General features: G+C 40.8%; 2 protein-coding genes across 5 annotated transcripts in view; one reads left to right on the forward strand and one right to left on the reverse strand.

Moving 5' to 3' along the window:
• enpp2 (ectonucleotide pyrophosphatase/phosphodiesterase 2) overlaps positions 1-17,106 on the forward strand; it is an 88,854-nt gene that overhangs the window by 5,005 nt on the left and 66,743 nt on the right. The gene's annotated exons all lie outside the window — the stretch shown is intronic.
• On the reverse strand, positions 2,911-16,269 carry LOC146563442 (uncharacterized). The gene is made up of 9 exons (XM_085290538.1): positions 16,186-16,269; positions 16,021-16,071; positions 15,837-15,946; positions 15,542-15,622; positions 4,732-4,780; positions 4,562-4,591; positions 3,633-3,795; positions 3,418-3,527; positions 2,911-3,284 (listed from the first exon to the last, which is right to left on the reverse strand). The coding sequence occupies exons 1-9, from the start codon at positions 16,267-16,269 to the stop codon at positions 3,180-3,182; spliced, it is 783 nt and encodes a 260-aa protein (XP_085146664.1). The 3' UTR covers positions 2,911-3,179.

The raw sequence follows: 17,106 nt of genomic DNA on the forward strand, positions 1-17,106 counted from the left end.
GAGAAGCAGGGTGGGGTTTCTTCGGGACAGGAACAATGATGGACTCTTTGAAGCATGTGGGGATCACCGACTGAGATAAAGAGATGTTGAATATCTCAGTGAACACAGGAGCTAGCTGGTATGCACAGTCTCTGAGGATACGACCTGGGATGCCGTCTGGTCCTGCTGCTTTCCTGGTGTTCACTCTCTTGAAGGCTCTCCTTACTTCATGCTCGGAGATGACGAGCACGTTTCCGGTGCTGGCAGTATCTTCCTGTCTGCAGCCGTTAGCGCCGCTAACACTAGCATTGTTGGAGACCTTAGCTGCAGCCTCGAAGCGAGCATAGAAAGTGTTCAGCTCGTCTGCCAAAGTCACGGCCGCGTTCGTCATACCGGTTGTTGGTGCTTTATAGTCCGTTATTGTCCTTAGTCCCCGCCACAGGCTCCTAGAGTCACTCTGTTGGAGTTGTGACTCTAGTTTCCTCCCGTAGCGCTGCTTCGCCTCTTTCACCGCCCTCCGCACGTTATATGACGCGGCTTTGTACGGGTCCATGTCCCCCGTCATGAGTCCCGTGTTGTAGGCAGCGGTGCGGGATCTCAGAGCGTCGCGGATGGTTTTATCCACCCACGGCTTCTGGTTGGGAAACGTTGTGATAGTCTTTGTCTCCACGGTATCATCCGCTAGTTTCCCGATGAATCATCCAGCTTCATCCTCCAGCTTCACTGTTTATGCTATGCTAACATAGCTGTGTCGCTAGCGATCACATAGCACATCATTATATACCAGCTAGCCCAACTTCAGTAACCCTACAAACGTCACTGCTGTTTAGTTTCCTGTAGTGTAGTGATGTGTCGGTCGCGAACGAAATGGCTCTTAGAGCCGGATCTCTGACGTGAACGACGTGAGCCGGCTCCTTATCGCGAGCCGTGGGTTGTTGTTGTTTTTTTTCTTTCTCTCACCCTCTCTCTCGCACTTTTTTCCCGCTTCACTCCGCGTGCGAGCCTTGTGCTGTGTGCCAAGGTTATTATCGTTAACAAAAACTAACGAAATAATGAAAACTAGAAGTGAAAAAACATTTTCGTTAACGGAAATAAAAATAAAAACAAAAAAAGGAAAACTAACTAAAACTGTAATGAGTGTTCACAAAACTAACTAAAATTAACTGAATTTATAGCAAAAATGTGTTTAGTTTCATTGATGTGTGCGTGTCATACAATAGTTAAGGGTAAAAATGAAGTTTAGTTTCCAGATTTTTTTCTTGCTGTCTAATTATGCCAGCAGGTGGCAGCACGTTAGTTGAGTCGTCTGTGTTGCTGCTCCGTCCACGCGCAGAATCATGTCAAGAAAAGTCGGGAGAAAGCGCCAGAGTCCAATTTGGGATTACTTTGAATATGACTGTTTTGGATAAAGCAAGTGTCTTGTAGTGGAAAGAGACAAATTATGAGGGACATTTCTAAAGGGGAAAAATCCCACAAACCTTAAAGTGCACTTGAAAAGCTCGCACAAGAAGGCTAACCTAGCTTACCTTGAGAAGGTAAGGGAGCACACTCAACCCTCATCCCAGAAAACAGAAGCTAACCCAGGCAAGGCAGCGTGATGCATCCCGAGACAACAGGACAGGGATATCTACATAACTGTGTGAGTCAATTGCCTTCACAAAGTTTATCAATTCACTTGAACCAAAATTACGAACACCCGGTGCTGCAAGAGTTAATAGTCTCATTGGGGCCAAGATATAAATTTTATAGTTGCCTGGTATCAATGGTTGTTCATCTGCCTTTGTTTATTTATTTATTTATTTAAAGAACCCATAGGTGGGAATGTGAGTTGTCTGTCTCTGCGTGTTAGCCCTGCGACAGACAGGCGACCTGTGCAGGGTGCAGGGTATGGTAGCTGGAATAGCAACATACCCAAGGATAAGCAGAAGAGCATGACTGATATGATGAAACTGGGATTTTGTTACACTTAATTATTGCAAACACAACTAAAACTATAACTGAAACTAATCAAAACTAAACTGAAACTAAGGATTTTCAAAAAAATAAAAACTAAACTAGCAAACAATTGGTAAAAACTAATTAAAACTGATATAAAATTGAAAATCTGAAGTCAAAACTAAATAAAAATAAAAACTAATGAAAATTGCAAAACTATTAAAACCCTGCTTTGCCCTGGGCAGAGGGGGGAGGGTTAGGGGGTAGTTACACTGACAGTAGCACAGACGAGACAAAGAGAGCCAAGGACAACAACGTCACATTAGAAAGGTATAGTAATCGTCCACAAAAAACAAACAACAAAAAACCAAACTCTTGATTCTTTTGCTTTGATGTAGTTACTTATCTAAGGTGGAAAGTTTTTTTGTTTTTCTTGTTTGTTTGTTTGTTTTGTTTTTGCTTTGTTTTATTATTTGCTTCGAGCCCTGTGTACAGGAGCTGCATGCAAAAAGATCTTTTGTTAAAAGGGTTGGCGTAATAAGCAAATGCTTCAGCCAATACCTTTTGATTAGCCTTGTCTCGTGCTTTCTTGCTTTGTGGTAGATCTTTGTTCTGTCTTCACTGAGATATTTGAATGCTAATCAATAAAATCAAATCAAATCAAAACTATTTTCAGTTGCAGATGATAAAGGATTCAGAAAGTTTATTCATGCAGGCCCATATGACAGAGAATATGTCTTCTTTTTGTTTTCATATTATAATTTATATTTAATTGTGTTGTGGTTTGCAGTGTTTTGTGTTTCACTTTAAATTTGTTTAAAACGAAAAAGCAGAAAAATAGTTTAAATAGTTTTAAATAGTTAAAAGTTGAAATGTGAATAGCTGGTTTTTGTATTATATGATTTATTTATTACATTTTATGTGGAGTGAATAAATAAAAGTATATTTACGATGGCCCCTACAGACGAAGCACGTACAAACTTCAAAACACGTAAAAACACGTAAAAACTCCAAAACACGTAAAAACTCCAAAACACGTACAAAACACAACAGAAGTGCTCCAGGATGCTGGGCGCAGTGTTGAGCTTTTGTTACCTAGTGGCTACACAAGCCAGCAAGTACCAACGACCTGATTTGGTGTGTGGTAGTAACAGGTAAATGAACTTTTTTTTTAATTATTTGAGTGCTTGTGTATAAATACACAAACAATACACACATGCTTTCAATTGTGTAATTTAAGTGATCTAGTAGCTCTGTTTGGAAGTTCAGTTAACTCTAGGAATGTGCTTTGGAGTTTGTACGTGCTTTGTCTCTAGGGGCCACCGAATAAAATGCCCGTGGTTGTCCTCTTTTACCTGTGCCAACATATCCTGTAATACAAAAAAACAAAAATCAAACAGAGAGAAGAATTGGCTCCAAGGTATGGTTTTCATCATGTCATGCACCAGTGAGATGTTCATTGTTTGTAATGACAGCAATATAAGATTATACAGTGTTGTATACCTCGGGGCAGTGTTTGTACTGATCTCGCCATTGAAGGCAGATCTCAGTTGTGTACATGTTAAAGTACTGTTCTCTGTACTTTTCCGAGAAGCTGCTCCATGTGCAGATGCCTGTGTAAAGCACAAGCAAAAAACAAAAACACAAACATTTACATTCTGCCAGTGAAAAACATGTGACAACAGCAAAAAAAATGTACATATAATTTCATAATTTACTGAAGCCCTTACTGTGAAGCCCCCTGAAGTGTGCCCGTCTTCTGAAATATTCAGTAGACACAAGGTCTCTGAACATGGAGCACGCCAGAGCCAGTTTGAAGGCTGTGTCCCCTTCGTGTAGAACAACCTCTTCCAATATGTCGATGAGGACACATGCTGGTAACTGTAAAATATGGGTCAGGCAACAATAATGAAAATACAAAATCTGTCCACCAAGTTTCAGAAATATGAGGACTGAACATACATTACATTTAGGGCTGGGTATCGTCACTGATTTCTAGAATCGATTCGATTCGATTTGAATCTGGGAAATTTTGCCTCAGACAGTCAGAAATATTATAATTCAGATCAGTACATTTACATCTTTTTGTATCTATAAAAAGGAAGCTGACACTCGCAAGACTTTATCAAAGGTGTGAGCGTCACAGCAGAGGCCTTTGTGTCAAAGCAGCTGAAGATAAACACAGAAAAACATGAAGGTGGTTTTCCTGTTCTGGATTTTATAAAAATATTCTGCAGCACATCAAAAACAAAAGAAAATCATTAATCAACTTATGAAACATCAGAGTCAGCGAGCTGTCGGCTTTCAGCCCCGACCGTGTCCGTGCCGTCGGGTGAGAAAGGCGACGTGTCACTGATTCTGATCTGCGGGTCCGCGCTCTGTGTTTACGTCTTTGTGCAGAAGCCGTGTACCTGCTCTCATTTACGGTTTTAAATGTTTGGTGGTTGTCAAAATTTTGTGACGTTTCACCTGAGATTCTGGAATTTTGGGCAAAATACATTTATATAAAAAAATCGATTCAGGATTTTAATGAATCGATATCACTACTGAATAATGCCTCTTTCTGCCCTGATGGTGCTGCCTGTGATTATAATTACTAATTCAGTTACATCAACAATTTAAATAAAAGGGAAAATAAAGAGATTACCTCCAGTATAGGGCACCTGTCAGCCTCAGCCTTTAATGGAAAACATGATTATCACATTACATGGAAATGAAGATTACCACCATGTATGTAAACCTGCATTGTGATGAATAGTCTCAACAGTTCTGTGGTTATATTCTACAAATGGTTTTCTCATTGTTGTCCTCTCTCACCTGTCTAATTAGACTTGGTGAAGGCTTGGAGGAGGTCGCCTTTGGTACCCTAAAGCAGAGGCGGAGCCAGACATTTGAAACACCCGGGGCTTAGCCCTGAAGGGTAGTATGCATGTGGGATTTTTTTTTTTTTAGGGGTGGGGGGAGTAGAAATGACTGAAAGATTAATTGGCTCTGTTTTGAGTTTTGTTTTTTTTTTTTGTTTTTTTGGCCTGTCCCGTTTGGCTCTTTTGCATCAGAATTGTTGTCTAAAGGCAAAGAAAGATGCCCAACGGATTTACTTTACCAAATTGACCATCCCAGCCTTGCCGTAATGGTCCATTTGATTCACCTTTTATTGTTTATTTTATTTTCACTTACTGAATACGGGACAGACTTGACTGGGGGAAAGAAGGGGAGAAAGAAAGAGGGAAAGAGAAACAGCTGAGAAGAGGGACGGGGGAGAAGGGCAAAAGACAAAAACCAACAGAATGATCAGAAAAAAAGAAAAAAGAAGAAAAAAAGAAAAAAAAATGCATATATCAATCACCTGGGTCACCTGCTGAGAAAGAAAAAGGAAAACAAGCAGAAGAGAACAAGAGTAATAGAATAAACAACATCACAATGATATATGGGAATATGACAGTAAATACTAAATATTAAACATTATTGTGCAGCACATAAGATCAACAGAACACAGTGTGCTTTGAGGTAGGAGCCAAAAAGGGTGTAGTTTGTGGGTGTGATCACCCGTGTGTACACCTGTGAGCATGGACGCGCTTGTTTTTTGTTTTTTAAAAGGTTCCTTCATGTAATAATCTGCTAGAGGGTGTGGGGGGGCCACAGCCCCGTCCTCCAGGGCATGAAGCAGGTATGGAGGAGATCAAAACTCCAGACATCCAGAGGCCCCCAGAACACAAGAGACCAAGGAAGACCAACAGAGGGGCAGCCGCGCCACTGTCCCAGAAAGAGCTGAGGAGAGTCCCAGATGAGGGCTCACTCAGCAGCCGCGGAGCAGAAGCCAGGGGGAGTTGCAGTGACGCGCCCGTGAGCTCCGCCGGCAGCCAGCCGTGCCTGAGTGACCGAGCCCCAGGCCGAGAGGCCGGGGGCACCCCACCTCCGAAGTGGCCCGAGCGAGCCCCAGGCTCCAGGCCCCGATAAGCGGCCGCCAAGGAGTGAGCCGGTGTGTACCTGGACGCCCATCCCCGGACACAAAGAACCACCAACGCACCGATGTCTGAGGGAGTCCGCCACTGGCAGGGGAAGTGGTGGTAGGGGGAGATAGGCCTCCATACCTTGGAGGGCCTTTTGAGTTTTGTTCAAAAAAGAATGACTTCATATAGGGAAAAATATATGTCACATGTGCAGGACACCTTAAACTAGTTTTTTAATTAAGCAGCGAGGCAGAACAAAGTCGGGGCTGTATCAAGACACGAGGACTAAACCCCAATTCAACCAAACCCAGAACTGATCCGGAATTAAAACAGGACTACAACAGTTCAAAATCAGGACTACTGAGGACTTAACCAAGACAGAACCAGAATCAGAACTAGATGATAGTAGCACTAAAAATCATCATAGACCTGCACAACACTTATTTTTTAATTCTACCAAAGTACAATATTTAGATTGAGAAACGTTTATATAATTATTTAGCCTTGTTGTGCAAACAAGCTGCAGAACTTAATAAATATAGAATTTGAAAAATAACAAACCTAAAAAGAAACACTAGGTACGAGATACATGAGGACCTGTGATACGGTGATACTTTTGGTAAACGACCATTTAACTAATTAGTGATGGGTCGTTCGCGAACGAAATGGCTCTTAGAGCCGGCTCTTTGACGTGAACGACGCGAGCCGTCACGTGGGGTTTTTTTTTTTTCTTTCTCTCAGCCTCTCTCTCGCACTTTTTTTCCCGCTTCACTCTGCACGCGAGCCTTGTGCTTTACGCTGGGCAGAGGGGGGGAAGGGCGGTAGTTACACTCAGTAGCACAGGAACAGAGCCGGAGAGAGAGAAAGAGAGGCAGGGACAACAACATTAGAAAGGTATAGTAATCATCCACAACTGTTTTCAGTTGCAGATGATAAAGGATTGAGAAAGTTTATTCATGCAGGTCCATATGACAGAGAATATGCATGTTCTTTTAGTTTTCATATTATAATTTATATTTAATTGTGTTGTGGTTTGCAGTGTTTTGTGTTCTTTTCACTTTAAATTTGTGAAAGGAAAAAGCTGAAAATTTAAATAGTTAAAAGTTGAAATGTGAATAGTTGATTTTTGTATTATATGATTTATTTATTACATTTTATGTGGAGTGAATAAATAAAAGTATATTTACGGTGGCCCCTAGAGACAAAGCACATACAAACTTCAAATCACGTACGAACTCTGAAGCATGTACAAACTCCAAAACACGTAAAAACACGTACAAACTCCAAAACACGTAAAAACTCCAAAACACGTAAAAACACGTACAAACTCCGAAGCACGTAAAAACTCAGAAGCATATAAAAACTCAGAAGCACATAAAAACTCAAAACACGTACAAAAGACAACAGAAGTGCTCCAGGATGCTGGGCGCAGTGTTGAGCCTTTGTTATCCTGTGGCTACACAAGCCAGCAAGTACCAACGACCGGATTTGGTGTGTGGTAATAACAGGTAAATGAACTTTTTTTTAAATTATTTGAATATATATATGAGTGCCTGTGTATAAATACACAAACAATACACACATGCTTTCAATTGTGTAATTTAAGTGATCTAGTAGCTCGGCTTTGGAAGTTCAGTTCATGCTAGAAATGTGTTTTGGAGTTTGTACGTGTTTTGTCTCTAGGGGCCACCGCATATATTTATATATAAACATATATAAATAAAACCACTTGTTTTTATGTTAGTAATTCCTTTTGTGCATAATTTTATATTATTGTTAATAAATTAATTAAAGCAACAAAACAACCTGAAGAGCCGGTTCGGAGCCGAAAGAGCCGGATCTTATTAGTGAGTCGAACTGAAAGAGCCGGATCTCTAAAAAGAGCCGGAAATCCCATCACTAACTAACATGTGTGTCTCACCTGCTCTTGTTCATCTCTGTTCTGTCCTCATTCTCCATCCCTCTCTGTTCCTCTCTCTCTTTGTGCTGACAATCATCAAATATACAGATATTTACAAACTCTTCAGATAAAAACACAAACACTTTTTTAATTGTAACATCAAATCAGACTAAATGTTTATTTTTTTAGATTGATAAATATAAAAAACATATTTGTTAACTTTCAGAGTAAAGAGAGAAACTATCTGTATTTTTTAATTGCAAATGGCACCAAATTGTATTCAAATTGAGCCACACTTATGGAGCTCCACAGTTCTTCTCCTGGTGTTTTGGTTGACATCTCTTGATGTTCCCATGTCACAGAAACAGCCTCTGTGTTTTGCCTTATATGCATCCACAGCTGTGCCACCAATTTACTCACATGGACTCTACTAACCTATCAGAAGCTTCTTCAGCTCAGAATGGAATCGTCTGGAGTTTCTTATTAATTAACAATAAACTTAGTGTACATGTACTCCTAAATTTGATGAAAGTGATAAAAAACAGAAAGCTCTGTCTCTCTTTATTCTGACATTTAACTAATTCAAAATATATTTCAATATTTATCTAAAACAAAAGTTTACTCTAAATTGATGTTGTACAGTAAAAATGTTTTATGTTTTCTCCCTAAAGTGTAAATATCTGGTTACAAATGTGAATATCCTGCTGTGTACTGAAATCCCTCTTGGGCTACGTCCACACGTACACGGGTATTTTTGAAAACGGAGATTTTCCGTTTTCGTTTTAAAAAATAATCCCGTACACACGTAAAGGCAGAAATGAAGGAAAACGCTGCTATGAACATGCCAAAGCAGCAGGTGGCGCTATATTCCTAACCGTGTAGAAATGTTGGCCAATCAGAAGTCTAGAAGCCTCGGAGGAAAAAGTAAACAAAGCTGGGGCATAGAAGCAGAACCGAGTCGTATGTGTGGAGGGACAGTAACTGTGTGTATATGTAAGCATTTAAACACTGCAGATGTAACGGGTGTATTAAAAAATAATTTATATTTCACCAAAGATCCATCCTGCAGTGTTATCTTGCTTTGTCAGTATTGGTTATGTATTTATTTAAATATGTTTATTTTCTGTATTTATATTTTGGGAGCTTTTATTTTGTTTGTGTGACCTTTGACTTCCCACGAAGTCACTTCCTGTAGCTGCGCGCTATTTTCCTCAGTCGCCTAGAGGCCCCGCTGAGGAGAGGTGTTCATGCAGAAGTCCAGTAAAGTGAAGTTGCTGTACTGTTTTGTTTTTATTTTAAACAGTTCTGGGAGAATAAATCCACCCAGCTGGCAAAGTGAGAGCTGACTCCTCTGGTCATTTGCACAACACAACGCAGAGAACTAACGGCAATAAGAGTTTAAGGCCAGACCGGCTACACAGAGAGTACAATTAACAGTAACAGTATTGTAGGAATTCATTTCACCGAAACAATAACGTGGCGCACAGTGTGACGTCAAAAAAGGCGCACATCTTTGACGCTGCGTTTTCTCCGTTTTTCTGTCCACACGTAAATGCAAAAACGGAGTTTTAGAAAATATCCACCCTGCCCGGAGTTTTTAAAAATCTCCGTTTTCAGTGACCAAAAACGCCGTTTACGTGTGGACGAAAGGTGCAAACGCGTAGAAAAATCTGTGTTTTCAAAAATACCCGGGTACGTGTGGACATAGCCTTGTTTTGCATAGAAATATACTGAACAACATACAAAGCATAATATATAAAATAACATTTACCTGAGTTTTTTCTTTGAAAGAAGCCTCTAATGTCCATTCTTATATTTCAGTACATAACTGAAACCGATTTAGTCGGGGAGGGTAAGAACTGAAAATATGAAATAAACACACGTAAGCTAAGACTATAAAAAAAATAGCATTTGTTCGGCTTTTCATTTCGCCATTTGTTGATTCACTTGAAGAGCGAGTAACGTAACATGGGTCAAGTGATCAGTTTGATATCAATCTTTCGTGATACACCGTCATATTTACATTATTTGTACAGTACGAATGATTTGCTTTGGTACCTGCTCAAACTTAAGCTCTCCTTAGTATGGCTGGCTCCGTTTCTCCAACAGCGCACTCACAGGCAGCAGCTGCCCCGCTTAGTCGCTTAGTGTCTGAGCTCGGATCATACCAATATCAGGGGGGATTCACGCACAGTCGTAAATTCCCACAGTGTGCACTATGTGCTTCGAATATTGCTTGCACTTTTTGTTTTATACAGTTGTCAGCCAGGCATCTAACTATGAAAAAATTACACTCCAAAAGACCCCGGGCTTCTGACAAAACAACCCGGGCTTAAGCCCAGTAAACCACCCCCACGCTCCGCCCCTGCTGCTGTCTGTACTTTCTGTGCTAGAATCTAAATCACTGGATTCAGAGGAAGATCCTACCAGCTGTATCTGGGTCATCCCAGGCTTTTCTTTGACATCCAGACTACAAGACTTGTCATCTTCTTCTTGCCATGCCAACCTGCGAAATGCAGGCTGATTCTCTTTGCGTGCAGCTGCTCTTCTCTGTTGGTTTCTTTGGATTTTAGCTGCATTCACACAGTTGTTAAAAGTGGAAGCCCGTCTAGATCTCCCACCGCTCTGTTGGCTGTTCCTTTTGATTTCACTGGTGGTAACAAAGCTGTCGATTTCATTTTCTAGACTGAGGAGTGGGCACACTTCCATGCTCGTGCAGGATGACTTGGTGTAGCAATCTACTGCAGGGTCCTCAGGAAGATGTTTCATTGTAATGAAACGATGTCCCAGACCCTCAACAGGTGTGATTCTTTTTACAGGATCCACACACAGCATCCATTTGAGCAGGCTTAAAAATGCCGCTGTGTCTTTCACTTTGGATTCTGTGTTTGGCTGTGGGTGGTGTTTGGCTAAATCATCTATGCATGCATATTTGTCTGTGATTGTTGTACTTTGTTTGATCACAGTGCCTGTAGATGCTGAATACTGAGCTGGTGTCTTCAGTACCCATGTGCGTTCTATTATCCCTTTCCTCATCCAGAAATATTTCGTACTGTACTTCCCTTCCTGTAACATGCGTTTACTAGGCTGACCAAGCATGTGAACAAAACCTTGCATCATTTGATATTCACACCTGTTGAAAAACAGGTGGTGGCCCAAGTATAGAAAAGCTGCGACACAACCGAGAGTCCACATGTCTGCTGATTCAGTCACCGGTATGCCCAACATGACCTCAGGCGCCCTGTAACTAAGGGCCTGAATAATAGTGCCAGGTGGAATTTTTGCAGGACTTGTGGCAAAACCAAAATCAATAAGTTTAACTTTATATGGCTGTTGAGACTGATTTACAAGCATGATATTATCAGGTTTGATGTCTGCATGCATCATACCTCTGCTCTTCAGAGCGGTAAGAGCCACAAACATCTGCTTTAAAATGACCCGAATATCACAGAGAGCCAGTGGACCGCGAGACCTTTTAGTCACGAAATCATGCAGACTAATGTCTAGCATTTCCATTGAAATGAAGGTGCGATGTTTGTACTCGAAAACTTCGTAGTACTTTACCAAATTGCACCGATCCCTATCCAGAACACTCAGTTCTTTTACAGCAGCGGCCTCTTTCCAAGCAAACTTGTTGTATTCCCTTTTAGCTGCCTTGACTGCTACCCTTTCAAAAGTGTCTAATTTTACACATTCCACCACTCTCCCAAAGCTTCCTTGTCCGAGGAGCTTATATACCATGTATTTACATGTTTTACTTTGAATGAGGGCGTTCCTTTGTAAACCCTCATCACTGTCATAAAACGACGAAGACGAATCCGAAACCATTTTTTCACAAATATATCTAAAGTTTTACACCTGGGCAAAACAATGTGACCGCAGTATGAAGCTGGCAGGTTCTGTCAGTAGGCGGGTGTAGCAGGCTATTTATACCTTTTGGATCAAAGGCAGCGTTCGCTCACTGTGATGTCACCGAGTGACGCAACAGAGCGTAATGCTTTGATCCGGAGCAGCGGTTAAGAGCTTAAGAATGCAAAGGTCTCTGGTTAGGAAGATAAACTGCTTGACTGGCAGTCCACATCTGGAGTGGACAGCCTGTCGCAATGGGATCAGACACGCTGTCATTTCTGGAAAAGTCCATCCCGGAGGTGTCCGACGCGGACAGCTGTACCTTTTAATAAGAATCCCCCCCTGGCTCTACATGGCGGTGTACGTTTGAAAGTGCGGACGACGGTAGGAAATTCTTGATACCTTTAGGTGCACCTTGTAAACTCAGCAATGTGTACTCCAAACGCCACCATGGTTATTTCAAAGTTGTTGATTTATAGCTTTTTTTTTACCCTTTTTCTGTGTGAAATTTCCCTTTGTTGATATTTTTGAAATTCCTACTTTTAAATAATGTTAAACAATCCCGATACAACAGCGACATGTCCTCAGCTGCTGTGATCTTTTTCAAGTTTTACATTTGCAGGACTTTGAAGTTATCTGTCACGGTTGCGCTGGCAGACCGTGGCGATGTGGGGGAAATAGGGCCCAAAACCCGGGACTGTGTGCGATGAATGCAGTTGCGTTTATTTACAGTGATGTAAATATTACGCAATAAATCTCCGTGCGCGCCCCTGACTCCCGTGCCGTGTCTTCTTCCGTACTCCTGCCGGGAAATAACAGAGGCAGCCGTTGGTACAATTAACTTCACTGTAGCAAGCTGGACAACTGAAGGGCAGTCTCACGATCCGGGATCGAGGAGCTCTCAGGCTGTGTCCCAATCCAGCGACCGCATGCTTCGGAGTACGAGCTCGGTACTTATAGTACGGTGAGTACTACAAGCAGAGGCAGAGCCAGACATTTCAACCACCCGGGGCTTAGCCCTGAAGGGTAGTATGCATGTGGAAATTTTTTTTGGGGGGGGGGGGGTTAGAAATGACTGAAAGATTAATAGGCTCTGTTTTGAGTTTTGTTCAAAAAAGAATGACTTCATATAGGGAAAAATATATATCACACATGCAGGACACCTTAAACTAGTTTTTTAATTAAGCAGCGAGGCAGAACAAAGTCGGGGCTGTATCAAGACACGAGGACTAAACCCCAATTCAACCAAACCCAGAACTGATCCGGAATTAAAACAGGACTACAACAGTTCAAAATCAGGACTACTGAGGACTTAACCAAGACAGAACCAGAATCAGAACTAGATGATAGTAGCACTAAAAATCATCATAGACCTGCACAACACTTATTTTTTAATTCTACCAAAGTACAATATTTAGATTGAGAAAAGTTTATATAATTATTTAGCCTTGTTGTGCAAACAAGCTGCATAACTTAATAAATATAGAATTTGAAAAATAACAAACCTAAAAAGAAACACTAGGTACGAGATACATGAGGACCTATGATACAGTGATACTTTTGGTAAACGACCATTTGATTAACATGTGTCTCACCTGCTCTTGTTCATCTCTGTTCTGTCCTCATTCTCCATCCCTCTCTGTTCCTCTCTCTCTTTGTGCTGACAATCATCAAATATACAGATATTTACAAACTCTTCAGATAAAAACACAAACACTTTTTTAATTGTAACATCAAATCAGACTAAATGTTTATTTTTTTAGATTGATAAATATAAAAAACATATTTGTTAACTTTCAGAGTAAAGAGAGAAACTATCTGTATTTCTTAATTGTAAATGGCACCAAATTGTATTCAAACTGAGCCACACTTATGGAGCTCCACAGTTCTTCTCCTGGTGTTTTGGTTGACATCTCTTGATGTTCCCATGTCACAGAAACAGCCTCTGTGTTTTGCCTTATATGCATCCACAGCTGTGCCACCAATTTACTCACATGGACTCTACTAACCTATCAGAAGCTTCTTCAGCTCAGAATGGAATCGTCTGGAGTTTCTTATTAATTAACAATAAACTTAGTGTACATGTACTCCTAAATTTGATGAAAGTGATAAAAAACAGAAAGCTCTGTCTCTCTTTATTCTGACATTTAACTAATTCAAAATATATTTCAATATTTATCTAAAACAAAAGTTTACTCTAAATTGATGTTGTACAGTAAAAATGTTTTATGTTTTCTCCCTAAAGTGTAAATATCTGGTTACAAATGTGAATATTCTGCTGTGTACTGAAATCCCTCTTGGGCTACGTCCACACGTACACGGGTATTTTTGAAAACGGAGATTTTCCGTTTTCGTTTTAAAAAATAATCCCGTACACACGTAAAGGCAGAAATGAAGGAAAACGCTGCTATGAACATGCCAAAGCAGCAGGTGGCGCTATATTCCTAACCGTGTAGAAATGTTGGCCAATCAGAAGTCTAGAAGCCTCGGAGGAAAAAGTAAACAAAGCTGGGGCATAGAAGCAGAACCGAGTCGTATGTGTGGAGGGACAGTAACTGTGTGTATATGTAAGCATTTAAACACTGCAGATGTAACGGGTGTATTAAAAAATAATTTATATTTCACCAAAGATCCATCCTGCAGTGTTATCTTGCTTTGTCAGTATTGGTTATGTATTTATTTAAATATGTTTATTTTCTGTATTTATATTTTGGGAGCTTTTATTTTGTTTGTGTGACCTTTGACTTCCCACGAAGTCACTTCCTGTAGCTGCGCGCTATTTTCCTCAGTCGCCTAGAGGCCCCGCTGAGGAGAGGTGTTCATGCAGAAGTCCAGTAAAGTGAAGTTGCTGTACTGTTTTGTTTTTATTTTAAACAGTTCTGGGAGAATAAATCCACCCAGCTGGCAAAGTGAGAGCTGACTCCTCTGGTCATTTGCACAACACAACGCAGAGAACTAACGGCAATAAGAGTTTAAGGCCAGACCGGCTACACAGAGAGTACAATTAACAGTAACAGTATTGTAGGAATTCATTTCACCGAAACAATAACGTGGCGCACAGTGTGACGTCAAAAAAGGCGCACATCTTTGACGCTGCGTTTTCTCCGTTTTTCTGTCCACACGTAAATGCAAAAACGGAGTTTTAGAAAATATCCACCCTGCCCGGAGTTTTTAAAAATCTCCGTTTTCAGTGACCAAAAACGCCGTTTACGTGTGGACGAAAGGTGCAAACGCGTAGAAAAATCTGTGTTTTCAAAAATACCCGGGTACGTGTGGACATAGCCTTGTTTTGCATAGAAATATACTGAACAACATACAAAGCATAATATATAAAATAACATTTACCTGAGTTTTTTCTTTGAAAGAAGCCTCTAATGTCCATTCTTATATTTCAGTACATAACTGAAACCGAATTAGTCGGGGAGGGTAAGAACTGAAAATATGAAATAAACACACGTAAGCTAAGACTATAAAAAAAATAGCATTTGTTCGGCTTTTCATTTCGCCATTTGTTGATTCACTTGAAGAGCGAGTAACGTAACATGGGTCAAGTGATCAGTTTGATATCTTTCGTGATGCACCGTCATATTTACATTATTTGTACAGTACGAATGATTTGCTTTGGTACCTGCTCAAACTTAAGCTCTCCTTAGTATGGCTGGCTCCGTTTCTCCAACAGCGCACTCACAGGCAGCAGCTGCCCCGCTCAGTCGCTTAGTGTCTGAGCTCGGATCATACCAATATCAGGGGGGATTCACGCACAGTCGTAAATTCCCACAGTGTGCACTATGTGCTTCGAATATTGTGTGTACTTTTTGTTTTATACAGTTGTCAGCCAGGCATCTAACTATGAAAAAATTACACTCCAAAAGACCCCGGGCTTCTGACAAAACAACCCGGGCTTAAGCCCAGTAAGCCACCCCCACGCTCCGCCCCTGCCCTAAAGACAGGCTGGAGAGTTCCCAGGAGAAGGGCTGCTTCTTCTGTCCAGAAGGCAAATCTCTGTCCAAGCCGTAAAAAAAGCAATGCCAGTCAGAATGGACTCTCGTTGTGTACTGCTGCTCTCTTCTGTGTGTTCAGTCACAGGGTTTATAAGTGACTACATTAAGCCACTTTCACAAACATTTGCTTGACCTGATGTGTTGCCGGAGCCAAAACTGCAATTAATACTAACTTTGAAAACTGTGATTGTGATGGTGCCAGTTTGTCTATAATACTAGCCATACCCCTCAATGCAGAATCTCTCCATCAGCTGAATACACCACCACAGGCAAATTGCTGGCATGTCCTCTGTGAACGATAGTGGAGGTGAGGTGCTGATGGAGAGAGCATACTGTAAAGTAAAAGAAACCTTTAACATGTTTAAATGTTATATTGAAGTAATGGCAGGAAAAGAAAAATTCTCACCATCAGCATAAAGATGCCGCAGCAATTTCCATTGAACTGCTGAGGAAAGAACTGTAAAAAGAAAAATGTGTCCTTAAATGAAGAGAGCTGACATGCACCTGCTAGTTTTTTAATCACATTATTTTGTACCTGATGAGCTTTCAAACTTTCGCATTAAAAACATACCTCAAGGTCTCTTCCTGTTTTCTCCATCCAGGATCCAGAGTCAATAGAGGCTGCTACTCTCCTGGCATTGTAGAGAATACACATAACACTCAAATCAAATGTTTGCCATTAATACAAAAATTCATGAAGTAGGGATGCAACAATACGTTTTTCAAACCGTCAGATCCTTGGATCTGAGTTTTTGGCGATACCAAGTACCAGTGCTGATACTTCTACCACACAGAAAATGTAGTGAATCGGAAGGCAGGTTTTTTGTGTGTTTTTTACAAATAATAACGGTGAATAAGATTTTTTTTATGTATATTAATAGAAATGACCGAAAAATTCTAAATTTGGATGAAAAATAAACATTTTCTGTGAAACTTTTACCGATTTTCACATTTCAAGTATCTGTTCATGGTATTGGTTAACAAAAGATATGGATACGATTTCATTTGAACCGTATGGGCCTGGATACCAGTATCGGTGCATCCCTATCATGAAGTAGCCTAAGAACGAGGTTCCCTCCTGAACTTTTAAGCCTGAAACCGAGGCTGCTTTTAGACGACCTAGCCAAAGAACACACTTGGCCATTGAACAAGGCCAGAACAATTTTTCATTTCTTTAGTGTCAACCTAAATATGGCTCGGTAGAGATCATCTCCAAAACCATCAGGGCGAAGTGAGTCCAGAAAGAGTATCTGTCTCTCAGCTACCAATATAGCCTGAAATAGACATGTTAGCATCATCCATGAGAAGACGACATGTCAGCCTCCATTATGTTCTATCAGATGAAAAAACACAGAAAGAGAAAGAGATGCGCCTTACCAGACTGGACTGAAGAGGGTCCAAGTCTTTCTGCCACTTTGCTCCTGGACATACTGATGATCAATCTGCCATTCAGGAGTCCCATATGAGTGGTCCAGGAGAAACTTCCTCTCAG

This window comes from Mchenga conophoros, linkage group LG11 (genome assembly GCF_057382185.1).
Source record: "Mchenga conophoros isolate Kocher_MC1m ecotype Shallow Benthic linkage group LG11, M_conophoros_male_GT1.1, whole genome shotgun sequence".
Lineage (NCBI taxonomy): Eukaryota > Metazoa > Chordata > Actinopteri > Cichliformes > Cichlidae > Mchenga > Mchenga conophoros.